Consider the following 24,869-nt stretch of genomic DNA (forward strand, 5'->3'; position numbering starts at 1 on the left):
AGGTAGGGTCTCTCTTTCCCTCAGAGGCACCCTACCTCCTGGCATTCTCTCCAGAGGTGGTTTCCCCACCCCTCTCCCTTCCCTGCTCATCTGGTCCCTTTGCAAATAAACTTTTCTGTCTGCAACAACAACAACAAAAACAAAAAGAAGTGGAGGTGGCACTAAATTGTGATGTGAGTGTCCCAGCAGGCAGCTTAATTTCCTGAGCCACAAGTTTTGCCTCTGAAATGAATTAATTTATCAAACAAAAAGTGAAATAGATTGCTATTTGTTTTCTTGCTGTAATTTATCCCTTTTGTATGCACCTAAATTTTCACATTTTAAAGATCACTTAAAGCAAGTTGAATTGGGACTGTATTGCATTGAAAACCACTAGGTGATCATTATTTTTCCTTCACATTGAATCTACAGTTCAGAATCTGCCTACTAAACTTCAGTAATCTTCTCTGATTTTATTCAAGGTATACAACAGTGCTTTTTATCAGCATGAGGTAAATTGTGTTCATGTACTGCAATGAACTCTACCAGTAGTGATGTATCTGCTGTTTAAGTTACTTGGCTTTATTGAAAGTAAATAAGCCTTCTCTTTGGTTAAGTATTGTAAAATTTGTCAAAGAATGTAGCTTGGGAACTCTAGAAACCTTAAGACCGCTAGGCTGGAGGCTCAGTATCCCTTTCAGTTCCCTGTCCACCTGGAATCCATTTATTCTAATGACATACAATGCAGCTGTTTTGGGAACACTCATTATCTCCTCTCTTGCCTTGACATCTTAGGAAATTTCAATTCAAGGGAACTTTCCAGCACTGGGGTGAATAAGAGTGGTTAGGGGTGTAATGTCAGTGAGAGCAGCAGCCCCAGAAGAATCCATCGTAACAACCGACACTCATGAGAGTACCTGGATATTCAGGCACATAGGAACATTCCTCAGCACAGATCATATGATAAACCACAAAGCAAGTCTTAACATTTTTAAGAAGAGTGAGATCTTGTTAAGTGTATTTTCTAACTATTGTGCTATTTGCTAGTAGAAATCCACACACCTAGGATCATTGAGAAATTTAAAAAAAAAATGTGTGGAAATGAAGCATCTTGTTCCTGAACAGTGAGTCAGTGAAGAAATAAAAAAAAATATTGAGAGAAACAAACAAAAGCAATTTTGGACCTACTGATTGCAGCAAAAAAAAGTTCTGAGAAAGTTTTAAATGATAAATATCAACGCAAAGAGAAAAAGATCTCAGATAAATCAGCTTTGTACTTCAAAGAACTTGAAAGTACAAGAACTAAGACCAAGATAAATAGAAGAAAGGGAAAAAAATCAGAGCAGGGTTTGTATTGTGGTTCAGCAGGTTAAGCCACTGCTTGTGATGCCTGCATCTCATATTGGAATGCCAGTGTGAGTACTGACAGCACTGCTTCTAATCCAGTCCCTAAGCACTTTGGTTTTTGCTACCCACATCAAACATGGAGTTCCACCATTCTGCCTTCTGCCTGGCCCAGACCCAGATATACTAACCATTTGGGGGAGTGCATCAACCGAGGGAAGAATGGCCCTCCCATACTTTCCCACCATCACTCTGCCTTTTATAGAAATATGTAATTTTTAAAAAGATTTATTTATTTTTATTGGAAAAGCAGATATACAAAGAGGAGGAGAGACAGAGAGGAAAATCTTCCTTCCAATGGTTGACTCCCCAAGCGGCCACAATGGTTAGAGCTGAGCCAATCAGAAGCCAGGAGCCAAGAGCTTCTTCCAGGAATTCCACACGGGTGCCAGGTCCCTAGGCTTTGGGCTATCCTTGACTGCTTTCCCAGGCCACAAGCAGGGAGCTGGAAGGGAAGCGGGGCTGCTGGGATTAGAACCAGCACCCATATGGGATCCTGGTGTGTGCAAGGTGAGGACTTTGGCTGCTACACTATCATGCCAGGCCCTAAATATGTAAATCTTAATAAAGAAAGATTAGAGCAGGCATAAATGGAAAAAATTAAAAATATGATAGAAAAAGAACAATACAACTACAAGTGTTTTAGAAAGATAAAATTGACAGATTTTTATAGACTAAAAAATAATGAAGATTCAAATAAAATCAGAAATTAAAGAGCAGAGATGACAGCTAATACTACAGAAATACAAAATATCTTAAGAGACTGCTGTGAAATTACACAGCAACAAATTTGATGACCTAGTAAACAAGTTAACTAGTAGCACGTGGCTTACCAAGTCTAAACCATAAATAAATGGAAAATCTGAACATAACAATATAAGTAAGTAGACTGTGGAACCAAAAAAATCTCCCAACAGCAAAAACTACTAGGACTTGATGAACTCTAACACTTTAAAGAAATTACTACTGACCTTTCTCAAAGTATTTTGGCAAGTTGAAAAGAAGAAACATTTCTCAACTCATTTTACAAGAGCAGCTTTATCCTGAGATGAAAGACAATAAGAAAATTTAAAAAAAAAGAAAATTGTAGGCCAGAATCACAGCAGGAGGAAATATTGATGCAAAAATCCTTGAAAATACAAAAATCCTTGAGCAAGGCTCATGTGCTGTGACAGAATGAGATTTATCTCTGGTATGTGAAAACATTTCAACATATACAGTTCTGAAAATATGATCTGTGATGTTGAAAGACTGAAGGCCAAAAGTCATAAACATCTCAATGCAATAAATGCATTTCACTTGTCATTCTGCCACTTCTGTTTAACATAGTACTGGGAATCCCAGCCAGAGCAATTAGGCAAGGAACAAAAATGAAATTTATCCAAATGGATGAGGAAGAAATATGGTTTTTTTACAATATTATTATTGGAAAGTATAAAATGTATGTAATCAACACTATAATTTCATTTGAAAATGAAATATCCGGGAAGTACAAAGATCTGTATTTTTATCAAAATTATCTGGTATCACAAAATACTCATAGCCAGTTTTCTAAAGATTTGGAATTTTTTAACAGCATGTAGTGTAAAGTCTAGCCAATAATCTTTTCATTAAAAGAAAAAAGAATCCACATAGATTTTCTTAATTTTAAGACTTTCTGAATTTCTTTTTTTGGAGGGTCCTCAGTATTCTGGTTCCTCAAATATCCTTCCAGTCTTCAAAAATTGGTCCCTCATTTTCTCTGAAGAAAGTGTATTCATTTTCATATTTTTCCCAGTCCGTAATAATTTTTAATCTTCAGAGTGTCGTGCTGGGTTTGTGAAAACTCATGAAGATGGGAAAAAAAAACATTCAGCAATCAGCAACTCCTTTTCTTGGCTTGGAAGAAATAATACTGGCTGCAGGTGACATGACCTCATATAGAGAGAACTGTAAATAACCCCCCCTTCCACACACAAAAAACTATTAAAGCAAAAAACCAAATAAAATGAATTGAGCAGGATAAAAGATAGCAAACCAACATTCAAAAATCAGTTGTTTCTTTATATTAACAAATTTCAAAGAATACCATTTACATTAGCATCAAAAAGAATAACATGTTTAAGAGTAAACAAAAGAAGTAAAATTTTTTTCTACTGAAAACTAAAAAGCATTGGATGAAAGGCATTGACGAAGACACAAGTAAATGTCAAGATATGTCTATGAGGCAGAAAATTAATACTGTCGAAGTATTCATAGTACCAGAAGTGACCTTCAGATTCAGTGCAGTCTCAATCAAAATTCCAAGGGCATTGTTCACCAAAGTAGTAAAAACAACCCTGAAATTTGTGTGAAACCACAAAATGCTCTGAATAGCTCTAAAGCGATATTGAACAGTTGCTTGACAGATCAACTGGATTATTTCAAAGATTGTTACCAAGTTACAATAATCAAAGTGGCATGGAACTGGCTTAAAAACAGACACATGGACCAATGAACAGAATGGAAAGTCCAGAATGAAACAAATGGGGGCTGGCATGATGACATAGCAGCACCAGCATCCTGGCCGCTCCACATCTGACCCAACTCTCTGCTTAGAACTTGGGAAAGCAGTAGAGAATGACCCAAGTCCTTGGGCACCTACAGGAGACCTGGCAGAAGCTCCTGGCTCCCGGCTTCACATCAGTTCAGCTCTGGCCATTGCTGTCATTTGGGTAATGAACCAGCAGATGTAAGACCTCTCTTGTGATCTCTTCTTCTTACTCTATAAAAATATGCCTTTCAAATAAAAATAAACCTTAAAAATACACATATGGAGAATAGGTGTGTAGAAAGATACTCCACTGCACTAATTGTCAGCAAAGTACAAAACCACAGTGAGATATCACTTACTAGGATGATCATAATCAAAAATTCAAAAGGTAGCTGATGAGAGGATGTAGAGAAAAGGAAACCCTGGTACACAGTTCCTGGGAAGGTGGATTGCTTTAGCCTTTATGGAAACCCAAATGAAGGTTCTTTTAAAAATAGGACAACTATATGGATTAAGAGTTCTACTTCTGGGTATATAACAAAAGAAATGCACATCTCCTCTCTCTGTAAATAAATCTGCTTTTCAAATTAAAAATACATTAAAAATGAAATATACATTTAACATGTATTAATATTGGGTGCTATACAAGGCTTTTGTGGGTACAGTAGTAAATTAGGTAACAATTTATGTGCTTTCAAGATGCTTACAGAGTAGTTTAGATAGGAACAAACGAGTAAGTAACCAGTTAGAGCTTAGCTAGGCCTACATTCCACAGGTGTTCTTAAGGGAGCAGGTCCTAGGTGCTTATCTTTTAGGCAGAAGATCAGGTAAATCTGAAGGTGGCAAGTAGGTGTTTTTCTGGGAGTGAAACAATACACCATTTTCCCACAAAGGCATGTGTAACTGGGTGGTTGATTCAGCTGGTCTTTTAATATGTCTCTGTCTCACTGTGGTATAAATACATGTGAAGAAGTACAAGCAAGGTTAGCTTTTGCATTCCTTTTGACTGTGCCGTTCTTTGCATGTACATCAGTGTATATTCACATGAATGGGTTACTGCTTTTGTTCCTACATATAACCCAGGCAAGGAGGAAATCCAGGTGTAGACAGATGTCTAAGGAAGCTCTGCGTGTAAAAGCTTCCAGTAACACAGGTCCAGTGCAGTAGCCTAGTAGCTAAAGTTCTCGCCTTGCACATGCCAGGATCTCATGTGAGTGGCAATTCTAATCCCTGCGGTCCCATTTCCCATCCAGGTGCTTGCCTGTGGCCTGGGAAAGCAGTGGAGGATGGCCCACAGCCTTGGGACCCTGTACCCATGTGGGAGACCTGGAGAAAGCTCCTGGCTCCTAGCTTCAGATCAGCTCAGCTCTGGCTGTTGTGGCCACTTGGGGAGTGAACCAGCACAAGGAAGATCTTCCTTTCTGACTCTTCTCCTCTGTAAATCTGACTTCCCAACAGAAATAAATAAATCTTAAATTTTAAAAGTCCTTCCAATAATACATTTCAGTAACCTTGTAACTAATCACTTATTGTCTCATTAATTAAGTATAAGGATATATGCTTTTGACATGGATAACATCTTGTATGATTTAGAATAATCTTTTTAAAAACATAGTCTAAATAGACCATCACTTTCAACTTGTAAAATTCCCAAATTCATGTTTGTTAATTTATAGTAATTTAACTAGTAGTGTTTCCAAGATGATTGATACTACCACTTGGTGGAGCTCTTTTGCAAATTCATTAAAAATGGATACAGACAAGTTGTCATTAACTTGAGATTATCATTAGGATGGTGCGAACAAATTTACGCAGGTGGTAACATAGTGTTGATTATAGATTTTAAGATTGTAAAATATAGGGTTCTGGTGTGGTAGCCCAGTGGCTAAAGTCCTTGCCTTGCATGAGCCTAGATTCCATATGGGTTATGGTTCAAATCCTGGCAGCTCCACTTCTAACTCCCTGCTTGTGTCCTGGGAAAGCAGTGGAGCATGACCCAAAGCTTTGGGACACTGCATGCTTGTGGGAGACCCAGAAGAATCTCCTAGTTTTGAATCGGCTCAGCTCTGGCTGATACGGCCACTTGGGGAGTGAACGAGCAGATGGGAAGATCTTTTTCTTTGTCTCCCTTTTCTAAAAAAAATCTGCCTTTTAAAATAAGTAAGTAAATAAATATTTAAAAAGATTATAAAATACATAATTGAAATTTTGGTGTTTCAGTTATTTTTGTCAAGAGTAAACCTAATTTAGCAGTTAGAATATTTTCATCTATTTCACATTAGATAATTTGGAAAATATTTCTGGGATAATGAAAAAATAAAACTTCATAATTCTACCAACTTGAAAGATAATCTATGTTTTCATAAAATTTTAACTTTTATTTCCTTACTTTTCCCCCCACAAAATTGGAATAAAAATGTACACAGAATTTTTAACTTAGGTGTTTTCTTCTCCCTTAACAAACATTGCATCTTGGATATTCTATCTTCTTATAATAAATTATTTGGAAAATTTTAGGGCTTTTGCATCATTCTGTGTTACAGCTTCATCATACACCTCTACCTAGTTTAAGATATTTAGTCTTTACACATAAGTAATTCTTTGAATCTCTAGTACACTAAATTTTGACTCAGTGTTCCAGTTATTTCCACTGGATAAATTCTAAGATATGAGACAGAAGGATTTTCAGGAACTTGATACTTATTAGCAAACCAACTTTCATATGGCTGTATTCTGAGATATTAGCATTGTTCAAAATGTTGGTGAAAATTGCACATTTTTCTCTTTTGTTTACTGGTCTTTTAAATTTATTTTCATTTTATTGGAAAGGCAGACAGGAATCTTAAATTCACTGGTTCCTTCATTAAGTATCTCTAACAGCCAGGCCTAAGTTGGGCAGCATCCAAGAGCCTAGAATTCAGTCGAGACCTTGGATAAGAGTAGCAGGGAGTCATAGTACCTAAAAGGGTATGCATTAGCAGGAAGCTGAGACGGAATCTAGTACCAGAAATCCAGCAGGGGCTACAGCAAACTGCTACACCAAATGCCCATCCCTGGAAGAGTGCTGATGTAGTAAGACGGATTTGTAAGCACCGGATATAGTGTCTGTGCAGTGAGAGTTCACTGTAGCTGATGAGTAAGTGTGTGACTAGTGAGAACAGTCAAGAGAGGAGTGTATGTAGTGAGGGCATGTGCATATGTAATGAAGCCTTTTGTTGTTGAAAAAAGTAATGAAAGCTTATTCATAACCAGAGGGAAGGAAAAATTGACACAAAGAATTTTTAGAGACATTTAAAAAGACAGAGGGAAGAATGAATAAGCCAAGCCTTAAAGGAAATGTAGGCCATATAATGTAAAGTGGGAAGAACGCAGGGATAAGAGTTTATAATTTTTTAAAGATTTATATATATATATTAAACTTATTTGTACTGGAAAGGCAGATAAGATGTACAAAGAGGAGAGACGGAGAAAAATCTTCAGTATGTATTCCCAAAAAAGCTGCAGGACCAGAGATGAGGTGATTGGAAGCCAGGAGCCAGAAGCTTCTTCGGGGTCTCCCCCGACACCCCACGGGTTCACCGTCCCAAGGCTTCTGGCCATCTTCAACTGCTTTCCCAGGCCACAAGCACAGAGCTGGATGGGAAGTGGAGCAGCTGGAATACAAACTGGCACCTATATGGGATCCCAGTATCACTTGCAAGGGGAATCAATTGATTCATTGATCAGGGCCCAATGTCTCAACATTTTTTTCTTTTTTCTTTTTAAAAATTCTAGTATAATTACAGAGGGAGGGAAAAATCTTCCATTTGCTGGTTCACTCTCCAAATGGCTGTGATGGCTGGGGCTGGGTGGAGCAGGCTGAAGCCAGAAGCCAGGATCTTCTTCAGGATCTCCCAAGGGAGTGCAGAGCCTCAGGAATTGGGCCATTTTCTGCTGCCATCCTAGGCATTTCAGCAGGGAGCTGGATCAGAATTGAAGGTGCTAGGTATCAAACCAGTGTACAGAAGGGATACTGGTGTCTTAGGTAGCTATCTAGCTCGCTATGCCACAATGCTAGGACCCAAGGATTTTTAATTAAAAAAAAAAAAACCTGGAAGAATATCCATTTGTTAGAAGGAATTCATAAGTAACATTTCATAAAAGAGAAGTGGATACAAATTGACAGCTCTGAGGCTAAGGATCGTAGTAGTGAAAATGTTAGAAACATTAATGTAAAAAAATGGAACAAAGAAAAACGCTTGAAAAAATGGAGCAACACCATAGGAAGCTTGGAATTTAGAACTATGACGTTGGTTGTTGAAGGAATCTTACAGTTTTTAGTTTTTCCGCCCCTCGATTCTGCAATTTAATAATGTGCTCAACACCTTCCTTATGCATCCTCTTCATCATCAGGAGGAGATAACGGACGCCAGGGTGTGAATTGCGGCATTGAGCAGAATTGGGAGCCGGCTTGTCATCCACTTGCCTCTCGTCCCCTCACGGCGGCAGCAAGGAGCCATGGATGCGCCCGCGGCTGCTTCCTTGCATGGGGCGCCGGCTCCTGCGGACTGCGAGAGCTGTCCACTGGTGCAGGAGTCAGTTCCCTTCCACATGCCGTGGACTAGAATTGTTCTGCTCTTATTAATCTGGAGCGAGGGCTTGCAGGGGGAGGTGGGTGCTGAGGCTTCCCCGAGTCTAAGGAGATTTTACCACAGGTGCTGTGCAGCCGTCTACTCAGCCCAGCGTCACGCCCCCTGTAGTGCTGTTTGCGCAGAGTTCAATCATAGTACTCTGAGATGGAAAAATCTTGAACCAAGCTCAGGTAAAAATGAATAAGACATCATAAAGAAAACCGAAATAGTCAAGACCTTGTGCTCTCGGTGAAAAGATAGACAAGTAGATGAGTGGAATGGATCAAAGAACACATTAGAATGTATTAATTTTTTAGTGCCACGGTTCAATCTGAAGCTTCCTCCGATCTCCCACGTGAGTGCAGGGTTCCAATGCTTTGGGTTTCTTGACTTTTTCTCACGCCACAAGAAGGGATCTGGATGGGAAACGGGGATGCAGGATTAGAACCAGTGCCCATAGGGGATGCCAGGGGTTTCAAGGGGACTTTAGCCATATCAGCTCAGAGACTTGTGATACAAATAATTGGGCCTGCGCTGGGCCCAATTATTTATATCACAAGGATCTAATCTTAGGGAAAAGTTTAGAGTTGGATGATGCTAAATATTTATTCATAAAACACTCCAACCCATAATAATTATTTGTCCTAAAGTTGTATATAATTGAAATTTCAAAATATAAAATTAGTGATTTTTTTTCAGCTCTCTTGGGATCTTCTAGTAAGATTAAAGAAATGGATTGATCCAGACTAGCACCCACAGGTGCACCCAAGAATAGGGTGTGGGGCAGGCTGGGTTACCACATCCACCAGCTCATACAAAGGCTAGTTTGGAAAGGGACAGACTTTGCTGATTAAGGGCCCAGCATCCAATGGCACATGTGAGTTCTGGGTCTGGGAATGGGCCTGGTAGGGGAACTTGAGAAACTCCTCTGGTGGCTGGTAGCTCTCGCTGGTGAGCAGGTGATTCAGACCTGGGTTTGGTCAGGCTAGGCAGGGCTCTTCACTTGTTAGCCAGTGTCTGGGTAGGTTTTGGAGGGGAGCGGACTGGGCATGGTTAGGCCAAACCTTAGCACACTGGCATGTGCAGGAGCCAGGATGGAGTGTGGGTTATGCCAGGCTAGGTTATACCTACTGGTTTGTGTGAGCCAGGAATGGGAGTAGAATGAGCAAATCTAGGGTGCAGCACCCACCAGTGAGAGTTGGGACTGGGTGCGAGCTGGGCCAGTGCAGGATGCAGCTTCTGATGGCAAAAGCCAATATGGGGGGTTGGCTGTGCTGAGCTAGATCAGAGCAACCACTGGCATGCACAATTTTAGGGGCTGGGAACTCACCCAGTTGGGGAGCTCAGGGGACACTGCTGCTGGGTTGTGGTTCCCACTGGTGAACATTAGAGCTGGAATGGGGGTGACAGTCTGGGCTAGACATGGCTGCAATGTCTCTCAGCATGGATGGGTACTGGGTCTGGGGTGAACCAGACTGGGCTAGACTCCAGCACCCACTAGTGCTCATGAGACAGGGTAGCTGCAGAATGACCTGGGCTAGGTCTAGGCACCCGCTGAACCACATAAGAGCTGTGTCTGGGCTGTAGCACCCAACAGTAAGAACCAGAATGAGTGTGGGCTGGTTGGGCAAGGCTGCTTTTCTTGCCAGAATAGGAGGTGGATTAAGTCAGTCTGGACCAAGGGCCCACCAATGTATTTGAGGTCTGCCACTGAAAGGAGATCTGATAGAGGAGCTTGTGGAACACCTCTGTCAGGATACAGTCCCTTAGATGAATGCAAGAACCAAGGCTGGCAACACTGACCAGGCCAGGTTATAGGACCTGCCACCGTATGTGTGGGTTAGGTCTGGGAGTGGGCCAGGTTGGACCAGTTCATAACACTGGTAGGGGTAACTTGAGATCGCTCCAACTAGGCTGTAGTTCCTGCTGGTGTATGTGAGTACCAAGTGTGTTTTGGGCTGAGTTGGGCTGGGCCACAACATCCATTGGTTTGCATAAGAGATGGGGCTGGAGACAGAACTGACACAGTAATTGCAACTACCAGTGTGTGTGTAGGCTGGAGTGGGTGGTATACTGAGCCAGACTCCATACTGTCAAGCATACACAAGAGTCAGGTCTGGGATCACCTTAGACGAAGTTCCTTGGGGATCCTCTCACCTGACTCACTGGACTCAAAACTCAAAACTCCAACCATGGGGAGAATCACAGGATCTGTGGACTGTGGAGTGCCTGTGTCAGAACTGCGCCTCCTCAGTAGCTAAGACTGACCAGTAGATGGCATGCCCAGATGCACATGGAGGATATGGCAGTCCACTGGGGCCTGCTGAAGATAGCTGGTACCATAGCAGAGGAAGGAGGGCAGAATAAATTGGTCAGCTTCCTTAGTCAAGCATTGACAGTGAATATCTCGGTGAATGGAGACTCTAAGGTAGAGACTGTGTGAGCGAATGGACCTTGGAAGGATCGCCTCATTCTTGATTTGGCAAGATCGACAGCATGTGATAACTATCCAAACCACTTGAGCAGAACCCTTAGAACATGCTCTATATCGGACACCTTGGAATGACATCCGGTGGCCATTCCCCATCCCTGCGTATTGAGGCAGTTGGGAGGTTGGGTGTGGCTTCTCCCCCTATATTTCCTCTACTCCCAGATACAGGAGGAAGAAAAAGAAAATTTGGAAACACACAGTTGCCCCTAATCAGCAGCCCTTCCCACATTGATCAACTATGTAAACATCATCAAAAATAAAAAAAGATTAAAGGAAGTATAAACAAAGAGTTTCCATTGCTTAGTAGAATATTAGATAATTTGACTTTTTGTTTTTAACAATATAGTGCAATTTTACCCATAAAACATACATATTTATTTATTTATTTTTTAAAAGATTTATTTTTATTACTAAGTCAGATATACAGAGAGGAGGAGAGATAGAGAGGAAGATCTTCCGTCCGATGGTTCACTCCCCAAGTGACCACAATGGCCGGTGCTGCGCTGATCCGATGCCGGGAATTAGGAACCTCTTCCAGGTCTCCCACGCGGTTGCAGGGTCCCAAGGCCTTGGGCCATCCTTGACTGCTTTCCCAGGCCACAATCAGGGAGCTGGATGGGAAGTGGGGCTGCCGGGATTAGAACCCATGCCCACATGAGATCCCGGGGCGCATTCAAGGTGAGGACTTAAGCCGCTAGGCACACTGCTGGGCCCAACATACACATTTAGAAGGTGGTATATATTGGTAAGGAAAAAGTGTTATAATGATAATGAGAAAGTATTCTAGTGATAATGGTAAGCCATCACTCCTTGAATACTAAATACTGTGCACACACTGTGCTGTGTAAATGTTATCTCAATTCTCAGAAAATTGAGGTATTATTTTCCTTTTAGAAAGAAGGTAGTTAAGTAACAAAAAATTGCACAGTTTTAAAAAAATTTGAATTAGTAAGTTGATTAAAGAATAAATAAGAGCAAAGAACGGATAATCAAATAATGAAGTAGAAAACTAGTTACAGGTTTCAAAATCAGCATTTCCTTTGGTTATATTGGATTATTGAAAAATGAACTGACTGATTTGTATAGTTATCATAGTAAGTTGTAATTCACCTTTTTGGTCTTATAATTTTTTTGTCTTAAAATGTAGAATTTGAATGTTATTAATACATTTGAAATGTTTTCAAATAAAAGCCACCATGAGGATTTGGAAACACATTTATTTCATTAAGCTCAATAAGCAAAAGGCATATAGCACAGTTTACCTCGGCCGGTGTGTAAATGACATGATGAAATATTTGAACCCTTTTTTTTCCAGGGAGGTTATAATCAAAAGAAAAAGAAACTGTGGGGAATCTGTATCTTCATTGCAGCAGTTGACCTTGATGACATGCCATTCACTTTTACTGAGCTACAAAAAAGCATAGAAATAAGGTAAAATTTCTATTGCATAGACCTCTGCTATTAAACTGCTTCTGGACTTTGCTTGCACAGACTTTAGAGAATTAGTGATGAGTGCTAAAGCTGAGTGAAAATGCATAGAAGCCTTAATGAAAAAATTTGTTTTTGATATTTCTGAACAGTATGGCAATTTTTCTTGGGAAACCTTTTATGTCTCTCGTTATTTATTTGCTGCTGTTGACAAATTAGACATAAAAATAGTTTATAAAGTAGATATACATATAATACTTGTATTAATAAAACTTTCATGGAAGTCATCTAGCTTTCTCTTTTTAAAAGAGTTTAGAGAAAATTGAAGTTTAAGATTGTTTTAACATAGCAGAGACTGTAATTACCTCATGTTTCAGAATGTATAATCACTTGAATATCTAATATAATTCTTGACCAAGTAATTACTTAATTAATATTTATTGTTGTGCTTATAAGCTGTAGGAGAGTTTCCTAATTTGTTTCCATAACTCATTAATTTTACCATAAGATACCTTCCAAGACTTGTTGTTGTTTCCATTGCAGCATAAATGCAGCAGTAAATAGTTTTACCAAATAAGTAGTTTTAGTACTTCTTTTTGGGGAAAACCTTTTAGAATTAAAAATAATTAGTGTTTTATTTAAGTTAGTAAAATTTACTGTTCTTTTAGTAATATCTATTACCTCCAGAGGGTGGAAACAAAGATCTTGAATTTTCATAAATATACAAATAGAAGATAAATAATGTTTATAGTTCGTCGAGACAATGTCTGCGATACAATGCAATACAGACTTGAACTTCCTCCTTTACTGCTTCCATTCCTTAAGTTATTTCTAAAGTAAACAAAGAAGAAGGCTTCTTTTTAACAATTGACAGCTGTCATGGTTCAATAACAGGTTTAGTCATATACCTCATAAAAACTGGAACTGAGGTGCCGGGATTTGACACAGATGTTAAGCTACGACTTAGGGTGCCTGTATGTGAAATGGTAGTGCTGGAGCTCGAGCCTGGCTCCACTCTTGATTCTGTCCTTCTGTTGAAGTGCACCCAGGAAGGCAGCAATGACGGCTCAGTGGTTGCATCTCTGCAACCCATTTTGGAGCCCTGGGTTTTTTCTGGGCTCGTAGCTTCAGCCTGGCCAACCCCCGGCTGCTGCAGACATTTGGAGACTGAACCATCAGATATGAGATCTTGATCTTTTTCTCTACCTCTCTCTTTCTTTCTGCCTTTCAAATGAATCGTAGATGAAATAACACAATTTTTAAAAGTTAAAAAGGAAACTGTAACAAAGAGTTGTCCTATGATTGATTTCTTTTTCTTTGGATATGTCCACATTTTACTTTATTCTCTTTTGTCTTCTAGTCAGTAGTTTGATTATCATCTTTTAAGAAATATTTTATTTATTTTAATTTTGTTTGAAAAGCAAAGCAGCAGAGACAGAGAACTTTTCAGTTGTTGGCTCATTCTTTAAAAACCCACAAGAGCCAAGGTTAGGCCTGGCCAGCAGATTGGAACTTATTCCATGTATGGGTGACAGACACAAGTACTTGAGCCATCACCTGCTGCCTTCCAGGCTGCACGTTAGCAGGAAGCTAGAGTATAAGCAAGAAAAACCTGAATTCAAACCACATACTCCAATGTGGAATGTAGGCATCCCTGGCGAGGGTTTAAACAACTGGGCCAATACTCGCCCCCATTTTCTATAGTTTCTTCTATCATTCTCGCTGCTTTATTTCCTTTTCCACCTAGTCTGTCATGCTACTTCAATGGCTTTTATATCACAGGAACTTTTAGTAACTTTTTTTTTGAGTTCGGTACCCTGTGCTGCTTACCTGACACTTTCGTTGGTTGCTGGACTGTGTATAAACAGGTCCAGTGGCTACCTTCTGGTTCAGTTAACTGTTTTAGTATAATTTCCTACAAACTTGGTTACTAATCAGTATGTGAGATACAGTGCTATCTTGGATGCTCTATTGAAAAAATATATGTATTGATGTTTAAAATAGGTTTACTTTTTAATAATAAGTGATTTAAATTTATCATTCAAACATCTGTAGCATTTTAATCAGCTTTCTTTTTCACTTCCCAAACATCTCAGTTCTGTAACCATTGATTGGGCAAAGAATCAGTGTGTACATCTGTGGCAGAGGAGTGTCATGGGGTTCAGAAAAGATGTCAAAGTTGGAGGAGGGAGGCTATCACATGGAGTGGAGGGTAGTGTTGGGGAGTAGCACCAGCAGCTTAGTGAGGAGTCATGACAGTCACGTGAGGAGAGCCTGGTGTGGGGAGTCAGAGCCTACAGAGGGTGGGGAAGTTGCCCTGTGGAGAAGGTGAAGATACAGTTCCAAATAGTGTCAGACTGACAGGAGAGGAGAGTGTTCATTTGGAGTAGTGACTCACTCTGAAGGTGGAAGGGCATTATTCACAGGGAGGTTGACTACATGTATAAGCAAATTAAAGAAACATGACTTCCAGGTTTCTTACTGTTGAAGAATTAGAATGAACCTTAGGAGTTGGTGTTGGAATAGGATAAATGGATGTGATCTCATGGTTTTTAAAACACAGATTTGATATAGAAATGAATCTGCATGTGTGTTTCCCTTCATGACCTTTCCCTCCTGCATTCTGAACTATTAACAAGTATAAGCACAAATATACACATATAAGGATGTAGGAATGACGAGTACTTGATTTTTTCTCTTTAAATTCTAGTGGAATGCAAAAAATTAATTCTTTACAGGAAATATAATAGGGATTTAATGTAGAGCTCTTTTGAGTTGATATGTCCATGCTTTGAAAATTAAGTGAAACAAAATTTGAAAGTTACTTGTTTTTTTTCTATTTTTTGTAGTGTCTATAAATTCTTCGACTTACTAAAAGAAATTGATACAAGTACCAAAGTTGATAGTGCTATGTCAAGACTGTTGAAGAAGTATAATGTTTTGTGTGCTCTCTACAGCAAGTTAGAAAGGTAAAGTAAAATCGTAATTAAGTCTATATATTGGTTTTTCATATCACAGTTGAAAAATTAGGCTCCATTTGGAAACTATTGCATAGTTGGTAAAGTAATTAAGTACTGTTATCCTCTTAGACTTGTCTCTTTTGCTATTAGTTCCTTCCTTCCTTCCTTCCTTTGAAAAGCAGAGCAACAGAGAGGGAGGGAGGGAGGGAGAGAGAGATGTCTTCCATCTGCTAATTTACAACCTAAATGGCATCAGCAGTTCTGGGCCAGACGGAAGTCAGGAACCAAGAACAGCATGTGGATTACCCACGTGTGTGGTCAGGACCCGAGCACTTGGACCATCACCTAATGATTTCCCAGGAGTGTAGTAGAAAGCTGGTTGGAAGCAGGACATCTGGCTGTCCAGTACGGGCTGTGGGTAATGTAAGCAGTGACTTAATTTGCTGTGCCACAATGCCCACCTCCAAGTTTGTTATTAATTCCTAGCTTTCTCATTTATGTAATCATATGCATTCTGAATGCATCCTCCCAAATTAACTGTTTTTTGTCTTTACACATATCATTTGTTTTTGTTAACTGTGAGTTTAGTTTCTGTTTTTACTTTGCTGAAAGACTTGTAGTTTTGAATAATAGTATACATCTTTTTAGAAAGAGAAAACTTATTGGTATGTGAAAGCAGATGTGACCTATACTAGCAGTATAATAATGTATGTAATATTGTAAATACTAAAATATACTATATACAGTATATTTTAAAAGGTATAAATATGAAATAAAATTGATTGGGACAGGTACTGGCATTGTGGCATACTGTTAAGCTGCTGCTGTGTTGTCAGCATCCCATATCAGAGTGCTGGATGGAGTCCCTGAGGTTCTGTTTCCTATCCAGCTTCCTGCTAATGAGCCTTAAAAGTTCTTGGATCTCCTGATACCCACGTGGGAGACACAGAATGAGTTGTGTAGGTTGGCTTTAGCCTGGCCCAGAGTTGGCTTTTGTGACCATTTGAGGAGTAAATCAGTGGCTGAAAGGCTCCCCCCATTCGTGTGTATGGCTATTGATCTGCCTTTTGAATAAATACATATTTTAAAAATTATGAGAAATAATAACAATATGATGAAATGCTTCTGATGTTAAATACATTTTTAAAAGATCTATGATGTGACTGTGAATAGGGAAAAAGCCTGGATCACAGCTGCATAGAATGAAATGACTGGAAAGATGTTTGTCAAAATTTTAACTGAGATTTTATATTAGTAACTTATAGTTCTAGGGAGGATATAATAAAGTAAGCAAAAATTTTCTCCAAGCCAATTTCTGTTTCTCTCTTTCTGTATCTCTGCCTTTCAAATAAATAAATCTTTTGAAAAGAGGAAAGCTTTACAATATTGTATGGAGAATTTTGAAGTGTTTAGGCTCTTCTCTTTTATGCTGTTTTTACTGGAGGTCATGTAAATACTGGTATTTCCAGATTAGTAAGTAGGACACATGACTCTAGTTCCCACAGAATTTTCTGGAAAGCAGTATCTGTTCTGACACCCTACTAAAAAAGGTTGCCTATAGCAGTTTACTGAAGAAGAGAATAGAGGCTTTAAAGCCAGACAGATTGGACTTCTGGTCTGGTCTCTAACACATACTGGGTGATCTGGTGCAAGTGTGTTATCTAACTGTAGTGCTTCATTTTCTAATGTGTAAGTGCAGTTGATGGCAGTACCTATCCTGTTAAGTTGTCTGATATATTAAGTAATATAAAGTATTAATCAAGTGTCTGGTGTAAATGTAGTAAACTTCACATGAACATTAACTTTTTCTTTTTGCTCAGTGTGTATTTATTTAATTTTTTTTTAATTTTTAGTTTTTACTTTTTCATGAAATTTACGTAGTTGATCAGGGTGGGAACGATTGAAGGTTAGGGTGACATGGGTAGCGTTAGGGACAATTTTGATTAGGAAGATAATTATAGCAAATTATCTGATCTGAATACAATTAAAAGGATAAATAGGAATTTACCAACCAAAATGAGTAGGAGCTGAACATCCTAGACAGTGTGATTCATGTCTGCAAAGCCAGTGTGGTGGAAGGATGTGCTTTGAAATTGCTAAATCTGAAAGGTAGTAGTGGGGAACCTGACCTTCACCCGTAGGGTATGGAAAGGCATCCAGTGATTTTAAGCTTGGCAGTGACAGTCAGATTTGACCTTACAAGAATACGTGGATTTGGAACTTTTGTTGAGTAGTCATATGTCATAACTTAACTTTTTTGTCCTTATTTGTACCTTTTTCTGGAGAATAATTGGGAAGATTAATACCAAGTCTTGTTTTCTTCAGGCTAGACTATTTGAATATAAAATTGTTAATTATATAGGGTGTTTTTTTTTTTAAGACAGAGTTAAAGGCAGAGATCTTCTCACTACTGGTTCATTATTGGTTCATTCTCCCAAATGGCCGGAAGAGCCAGAACTGGACCAGGTTGAGGCTGGTAGGCAGGCACTCTGTTCTTGTCTTCCAGGTGGGTGGTAGGGCCAAGCACTTTGCCCATCTTTTGCTACTTTCCAAGGTACTTTAGCAAGGAGCTGGTTCAGAAGTGAAACAACTGGACCTGGCACATGGCTCAATGGCTAAATCTTCACCTTGGAAGTGCTGGGATCCTGATTGGGTGCTGGTTTGGATCCCTGCTTATGGCCTGGGAAAGCAATACGGAATGACCCAAAGCCTTGGAACCCTGCATCCCCGTGGGAGACCCAGACGAAGCTCCTGTTTCCTGGCTTTGGATTGGCCCAGCTCTGGCTGTTGGAGCCATTTGGGGAATAAACCAGCAGGTAGAAGATCTTTCTCACTATATCTCCCTCACTATAAATCTTTACAAAAGAAAAAAAAGAGAGCGAGAGAGAGAAAAAACAAAACAAAACAAAACAGTGGAACAACCAGGGCAGGAACCAGTGCTCTAATGGGCTGCCAGCATCACAGGCAGGAGCTTTACCCACTGCACCACAATTCTTGCCCCTAAATAAGCTTTTATGCTACATCTGTGATTCTAACTAGATCTTCAAATATAAAATGTATTCCAAGTTGTAAATGTACGTGTGGAATCTGATTCTTCTGTAATTAAAGGTTACAATGTTTTTAAATTTTACAAATTGGAAATATCTATTTTGTTTTATAATGCTAAATATGTTTTATTGTCTTTTTGTTACTTCTTAATCACAAAGTGATGAAATTATCATCACTTCTAAACTATGAAAAAATAACTCCTAAAAAATCCATAGTGTTGATTTAATTATTTCTTCCTTTCAGGACATGTGAGCTAATATATTTGGCACAACCCAGTACTTCGTAAGTAATTCAGACCATATTATTTGTCACTTTTAAAAATATGATTTTTTTCTGAAATAATCTCTGATATTTGATATGTTACAGCATACTACTTTTTGAGTTAAAGATTTTGACTTAAGTCCTATATAATTCATTTTTCTCACAATGAGACTTCAAATACATTCTCTGCACTATAAGAAAAGAATAATTAGGTAGAAATTGATTCAGTGCCAGCATATCACCAACCTCTTTAGGAAAAAATGCAGATTTATTGGCCCTTTTATTAAAGACTTACAGCATGATTTGTTGAATAATAAATACAGCACAATGACTGCTAATAGCCTTCTTTATAATTTCACAGTCTGTTTCTTGTATGGGTTGCCTTTTCCCTGGACCTATGTCTTGAACTATTCTAATCTAGGCTCCAGACAGGTATGTTTATTTCTTTAGAAGCCCCAGGGTTTGGTGGCTAGGGTTACACTGGCCAAGTCATCCTGTCTGTTTGCACCAAGGTGCACAACAAAGAACATGTGATTGAGGCTTTAGGCAAGGCTGAGCTCAAGTTCCCCAGCCACTGTCAGGTCCACACTTCAAAGAAAAGGAGCTTTACTGAGTTTAACACAGATTCATTTAAAGACTTAGTGGCTTGGAAATGGCTTATCTGTGATATTTGTGGTGTCACACACATCTCCAGTTATGGTAGACCCAGTCCTCATGAGGGCTTCCACTGTGCTGCCCTAGCCTTTTTCAGGCAGACCAGCTATTCCTACTTCCCTTCCAAAAAATAAATACGAAATATGAAAATCTGTATCAAAATGCCATGTAAATAGAGTTCCAAAGTTTTTCTCTGGAAACAAAATGAGTAGTGCATGAGATTTGCTGTCCCATTGAAGTAGTGGTGTTGGTGATGATTGATAGAAAAGGAAATTGTGTTTCTCACAATTAATTAATTTATTGATATGCTTCTATTAATTCTCATAAATGAATATCTGTGGAAAAATTATCAAAGCAGAGTGCGTAATCGGCAAACTAAAATCACCAAAACTTTCTTCTTACACTCTTGATTCTAATTAGAAAAAGCAGGAGTATTGAAGTAATTGAAACCAAGTACATTATTGTATACCATGTAATTTTTATATTTTTAGATTATAATTGAGATATTCAGTATTTTCTTTATAAAATATTTACTGGTGTATGGGGTAAATCTGCTGTCTTGGTAGGAATACTAAGTTAATTGAGATAAATTGAGTTCACGTGTAAATTGTGTATTTAAAGTAGCTTGTCCTTTATTGTGCATGTAACTAAGGTCTTTACTTAAAAAAAAAATCACCCTAAAGAGGTAGCTGAAATATTTTGTCAGTGTTAACTTGTTTTCTGCTTTCAATTTGTTTATTAGGTTATCTACTGAAATAAATTCTCTGTTGGTGCTAAGAGTTTCTTGGATCACATTTTTACTAGCCAAAGGTAAATTTGTTTTTTTGATTATGTTCTAATGTTTCAGTCAAATGTAATAATTAAATTGACATTCTTTTGGACTAAATGTAATACTTTTTTTTCAAAGAATGCACACATTTCACCACACCCATTCATTCTCTGCGTGACTTATTGTTAGCAATGTCATATGATTCTGATACTGTAAACAGTATTAGAAATGGCTCATTTCTATTTCTGGTATTTCCATTCTGTTTCCCTTCCAATCTTTTAAAAGAAATATTGATGTTGTTGTTTTCATAAAGATGATATTTGCTTATGATAAATATTTCAAACAGTAGACCAAAGTACCAAAAATACCGCAAATCCACCCAGGAATAATTAACCTTAAAATTGAGTATTATTTCAAGTATATTTTATTTAGACATTCTTTTAAAATGTTTTATTTGATTTCAATTTAATTGAAAAGTTGAGAAAGAGAAGGAGAGAGTGGTTGAGATCCTTCATCTGTGATTTATTCAACAACTGGCTACAATAGGGCTGGGCCAAGCTGAAACCAGGAGCTTAGCACTCAATCTGGGACTTCCATGTGGGGGACAGGACTCAAGAATTTAACCATTACCTGCTGTCTCCCAGGATGCACATTAGCAAGGAGTTGGATGAGAAGTGGAGCTGAGACTCCCCAACTCTGACTAGGTACTCCAATATGGGATATAGTTATCCAAGTTACTTTTTAAAAATTTATTATTTTATGATACAGTTCCATAGACTCTAGGGTTTTCCACTGCTCCTTCCCTAAACCCCTTCCCCCAATGATTTCCCCTCTGTTATTACTATAGTATAGTTTTTCATAAACACTCATGAGTCCATCATTCTGCTATTTAAGTGTATCCTGACATTGAAGACATGAACAATGGCAGAGAGTCCAGCATCCTATTGTCAAGATATATTTAACAATTTTATTGGGAGTCCATCTTTGATCTGGAAGTAGACATACATACAGCATTGTATACTCACATCTGGATATGGTAGTCTCCATTCCACAGTTATTATACATCCTCTTAAATGAAAAGCCACAATACAAAATCAACAACAGGAAGAAAAATAGAAATTTACAATGCCATAAAGTAAATAACGTGCAATTGAATGACTAATGTGTCACTAAAGAAATGCAAAAGAAAATTAAGAACCTGCTTGAAGAAAATGGTGCTACCGTATGACGTATGAGTCAGTGAAGAATTTGAGAAAATGTTTTGAAAAAAATGAAACTAAAAACAAAAACATCAGAATTCCATGAGATGTACTTTCCGCTGAACTTTGTGGATGAGATAGATGGGTTTTATTTTTTAATCTAATCTACTAATCTCTGCTCTTTCATTGATTGGGTTTAAGCCTTTTACATTTAGGGTTAATATGAATAGGTGGTAACTTTGGTCCTGTCATTTTAGCAGTGGGTTGTTCATTGCCTTTGGTTTTGGTGGGTGTTGTTTCTTTTCTCTGTCAAGAGAACGTCTTTAAGTATCATTTGTAGGTTAGGTCTGGAAGAGGTATATTCTTTGAGCCTGTACAACCTTTCTCCCACTTCTGTTCTAGTGGTTCCCTGGATTAGCTAGACACTAGGTGTCCTAAATAACTGGGTCATTGGTGGCACTGATCTTGCCAGACCTGCTGGCTTTTAGGTCTGAGGACCACTTGGATCTATTTGGGATGGGACCTGTCAGATGCCAAAGTCGGTTCTGTTTTCTCTGTGGTATCAGTGCAGTGCACCAAGAAATGAGTTTGCTCCTGGCTTAGTGCATACACAGCTTGGTGTTGTCCTTCCATTCCCAAAGCCTTTGCCTCACTATATAAAACGGCTCCTGATGTGGAGGTCTAGGCTGTGAAATCCACTCTATTCCTGCTCTGCCTGCTTGGGGTCTGCTGCTGTTTCTCTGCTGCTGGTTGGATTAGACAAATCAGCAGGATGGGCAGTTCTTTGGGTTCATCTCCTCAGCTTCTGGTGAACTCTTCTTCCCACCTGGCTACTGGTGGAGCTTGGGTCACCACTTGCTGACTGCCACGGGATAGCTGGTCACTATTACACTACTCCGTTGTCAGCGCTGCTTCTGAATGTCTGTCAGTCTCCAGGTGCCCCTCTGCTGACAGTCTGTCCTCTCCTGTTTCCTGGAATCTGCTCTCTCTGCTTCACCCTGGCTAACGATTCTCCATCTCTTTAAACGTGTCCTTACCCTCTTCCACCATCTTGATTCTCCCGCAGGTGACATTGTAACTACTGAGAAATGCTTTCTCCTGTATGTACAGCTCAGTAAATAAAGATGGATAAGTACTTTCACAAAAAGACATGATCGTCTAAAAATGGATTCTCATGATAGTGTAAATTAAAAAATTTTAAAAAGTTAGTTTTACTCAAATTTTACAGAAAAAAATAAAATGTGCCTGAATTTAATTGTGTTTTTACTGGCTTAGCTACTTATTATTTTTAAAATATCTGAGATTATGAAAAAACATGAAAAAATCAAGAGGTTAGGCTATTTTCTTCATATTTTGATTTAAAACTATGTACTAATCTCTCTTGAAGAATATTAGCATTTTTACATTCCTATCACCTCCCCTCTATTCATTTTCAGAGGAGTTCATCTTATTGTTATTATCCCATCAAAGATGATAACATTTATATATTGTTTGCAATTGTAGTTTTTATATTTGTTTATTCTCAGTTCTGCATCTGAATTGATCTTAATTATTGTAGCTCCTATATCATAGCTAATGCATTTCTGACTTCTTTTTTTTTTTTTAATTTTCCTAGCTGACTGGATTTTATCATCACAAAGTTTTTACAAGTAGACTTTTGGGTGCTGTGTTCCCTGTCTGAGTCGTGTCCATCGATGCATACTTGCAAGACAACTTAGCCATGTGTTCTATTTTTGTGTCATCTTTTGTTTTTCTTAGGATACTGTTCTGGCATTGAACATTGTTAAGACAGATATCTCCTTAGTTTCCTCATCTCATTTAGTTCTTGAATAACTGGAGTTGTTTTCTCTTCTCCTTTTTTGATTATCATTGCACTGTGTTAGCTTTTCCTAGAATACCATATTCTTTTTAAAATGGATGAACTTATTCATAGCAGAGATATCTCATTGTATTTTTAAGTGCTATTCTATTCAGTTGTGTTGTTCTCTTTTGTTTAAGGAACATTAACTATCTTATGTTGGATTGATTTTGTCCTCCAAATTTATTATCTTCTCTCATCAAATCTTTTGTTTCTTATATATTAACTTATGTTTTGAACTAAACCATTTGTCATGGTGTTATTTGTCCCTTCACATTTTCCCGCTTTAGTTTGTTTAGCTCCTTGTTTTTCTTAATATATGTAATTTGAGATCTTTAAGATCGTGGAGAAGAACTCACTGAGTTCTTTTAGGTATTCTTCTACAGTGGGCTAATGTTATGATTCTGTTTTTTTTCTTTTCTATAACATGTTTGTATAATCACTGTACTTTGCTGAGACTTTATGTGGGTAATCGTGACTTGATTTTGTTTTGTGAGATGTGGGTGAATGGCCTTCACTCCACCTCACTCCTAATTTGTTACTTGTTAGTGTTGCCCAAAGAGCTACAGCATGAGAACAGGCATTTATCATGTGCTTTTAGTCTGAAGATGGGAGAGAAGATATAGAATTCATCTGAAGTGATTTGAGCTTCTGTTGATCTGAATTTTTGCGAAAGTTTATAATTCCCTTTTCCAGGAGTTTGGTTGGGATTCATGTATTTCCAGATTTAGCTTAGTATGCTATAATCTTTGTTAAAAATAAAAGCATACTATAGTGATAGGTGTCATTGTGCAGTGATTGTAAGAGTGCTTAGGGTCAAGTCCCAGCTCTGCTTCGAATCTGCTTCCTGCTACTGGACCTTGTGGGCAGCAGATTATGGTCCACATGCTTGGGATACTGCCTCCCACAGTGGGGAAGATGGAGTTCCTAGCTCCTGGCTTCAATGGGGCCCAGCTCTGGCTGTTGGGAGTATTTGGGGAATGACTATGTAGATAGCAGGATTACTCCCTCTTTCTGTGCCTTTCAAGTAAAATATTTTAAATCAAATTTACCAGTGTTTTTACCCTTCCTTCTGTGAGCAGTTTTTACTCCCTCCTCCTAGTCAGAAGGAGAAAAAGATGAAATACTCTGAGTTAATATCTGCCAAATTTAATTTTGATAGTAGCAATTAACCAGTACATTTTTTGCATGATTTTATTAGTTATTAGGAGAGAAATTAAGTCCCTGATAACATGATTGACTTTTATATTTCTTAACAACTTCTAAATATATTACAGACTGAAAAGAATTTATTGTTTATTAGCGAGCAAGAGACAGAGAAAGAGGGAGGGAGGGAGAGAGAATGAAATCCTGTTCACTCGTTCATCCCCACATGCTGAGGCCAGGAGTCTGACACTTGATCCAGTCTCCCACTAGGCACCAGTAGCCCAGTGACTTAAGGCATCTCTGTTGCCTACCTCAGGGTCTGCAGTAGCAGAAGGCTGAGATTAGGAAGATGGAGCTGAGTCCTGAACCTAGGCACTCAGCTGTTGTGCATGAATAGCCTAAGTGCCAAGTAGATTTGCAAAACATTTTTTAAAAAAAGATTTATCATATATATATTTATGTATTTTATTACATATATATATTTTTATTATGGGAAAGGCAGATACACAGAGAGAAGGAGAGACAATGATCTTACATCTGCTGTTTCACT

General features: G+C 38.5%; 1 protein-coding gene across 2 annotated transcripts in view; it reads left to right on the forward strand.

The window, feature by feature from the left end:
- The window catches only part of RB1 (RB transcriptional corepressor 1), a 123,716-nt gene that overhangs the window by 7,947 nt on the left and 90,900 nt on the right, over positions 1 to 24,869 (forward strand). For both annotated transcript variants that reach the window (XM_058670761.1, XM_004577482.4), the window contains exons 3-6: positions 12,312 to 12,427; positions 15,274 to 15,393; positions 18,676 to 18,714; positions 20,090 to 20,157. In XM_058670761.1, coding sequence (XP_058526744.1) covers positions 12,312 to 12,427; positions 15,274 to 15,393; positions 18,676 to 18,714; positions 20,090 to 20,157 — 343 coding nt within the window. The remainder of the gene's footprint in view (positions 1 to 12,311; positions 12,428 to 15,273; positions 15,394 to 18,675; positions 18,715 to 20,089; positions 20,158 to 24,869) is intronic.

The sequence above is a fragment of the Ochotona princeps genome, chromosome 12 (genome assembly GCF_030435755.1).
Source record: "Ochotona princeps isolate mOchPri1 chromosome 12, mOchPri1.hap1, whole genome shotgun sequence".
NCBI classification, from domain to species: domain Eukaryota; kingdom Metazoa; phylum Chordata; class Mammalia; order Lagomorpha; family Ochotonidae; genus Ochotona; species Ochotona princeps.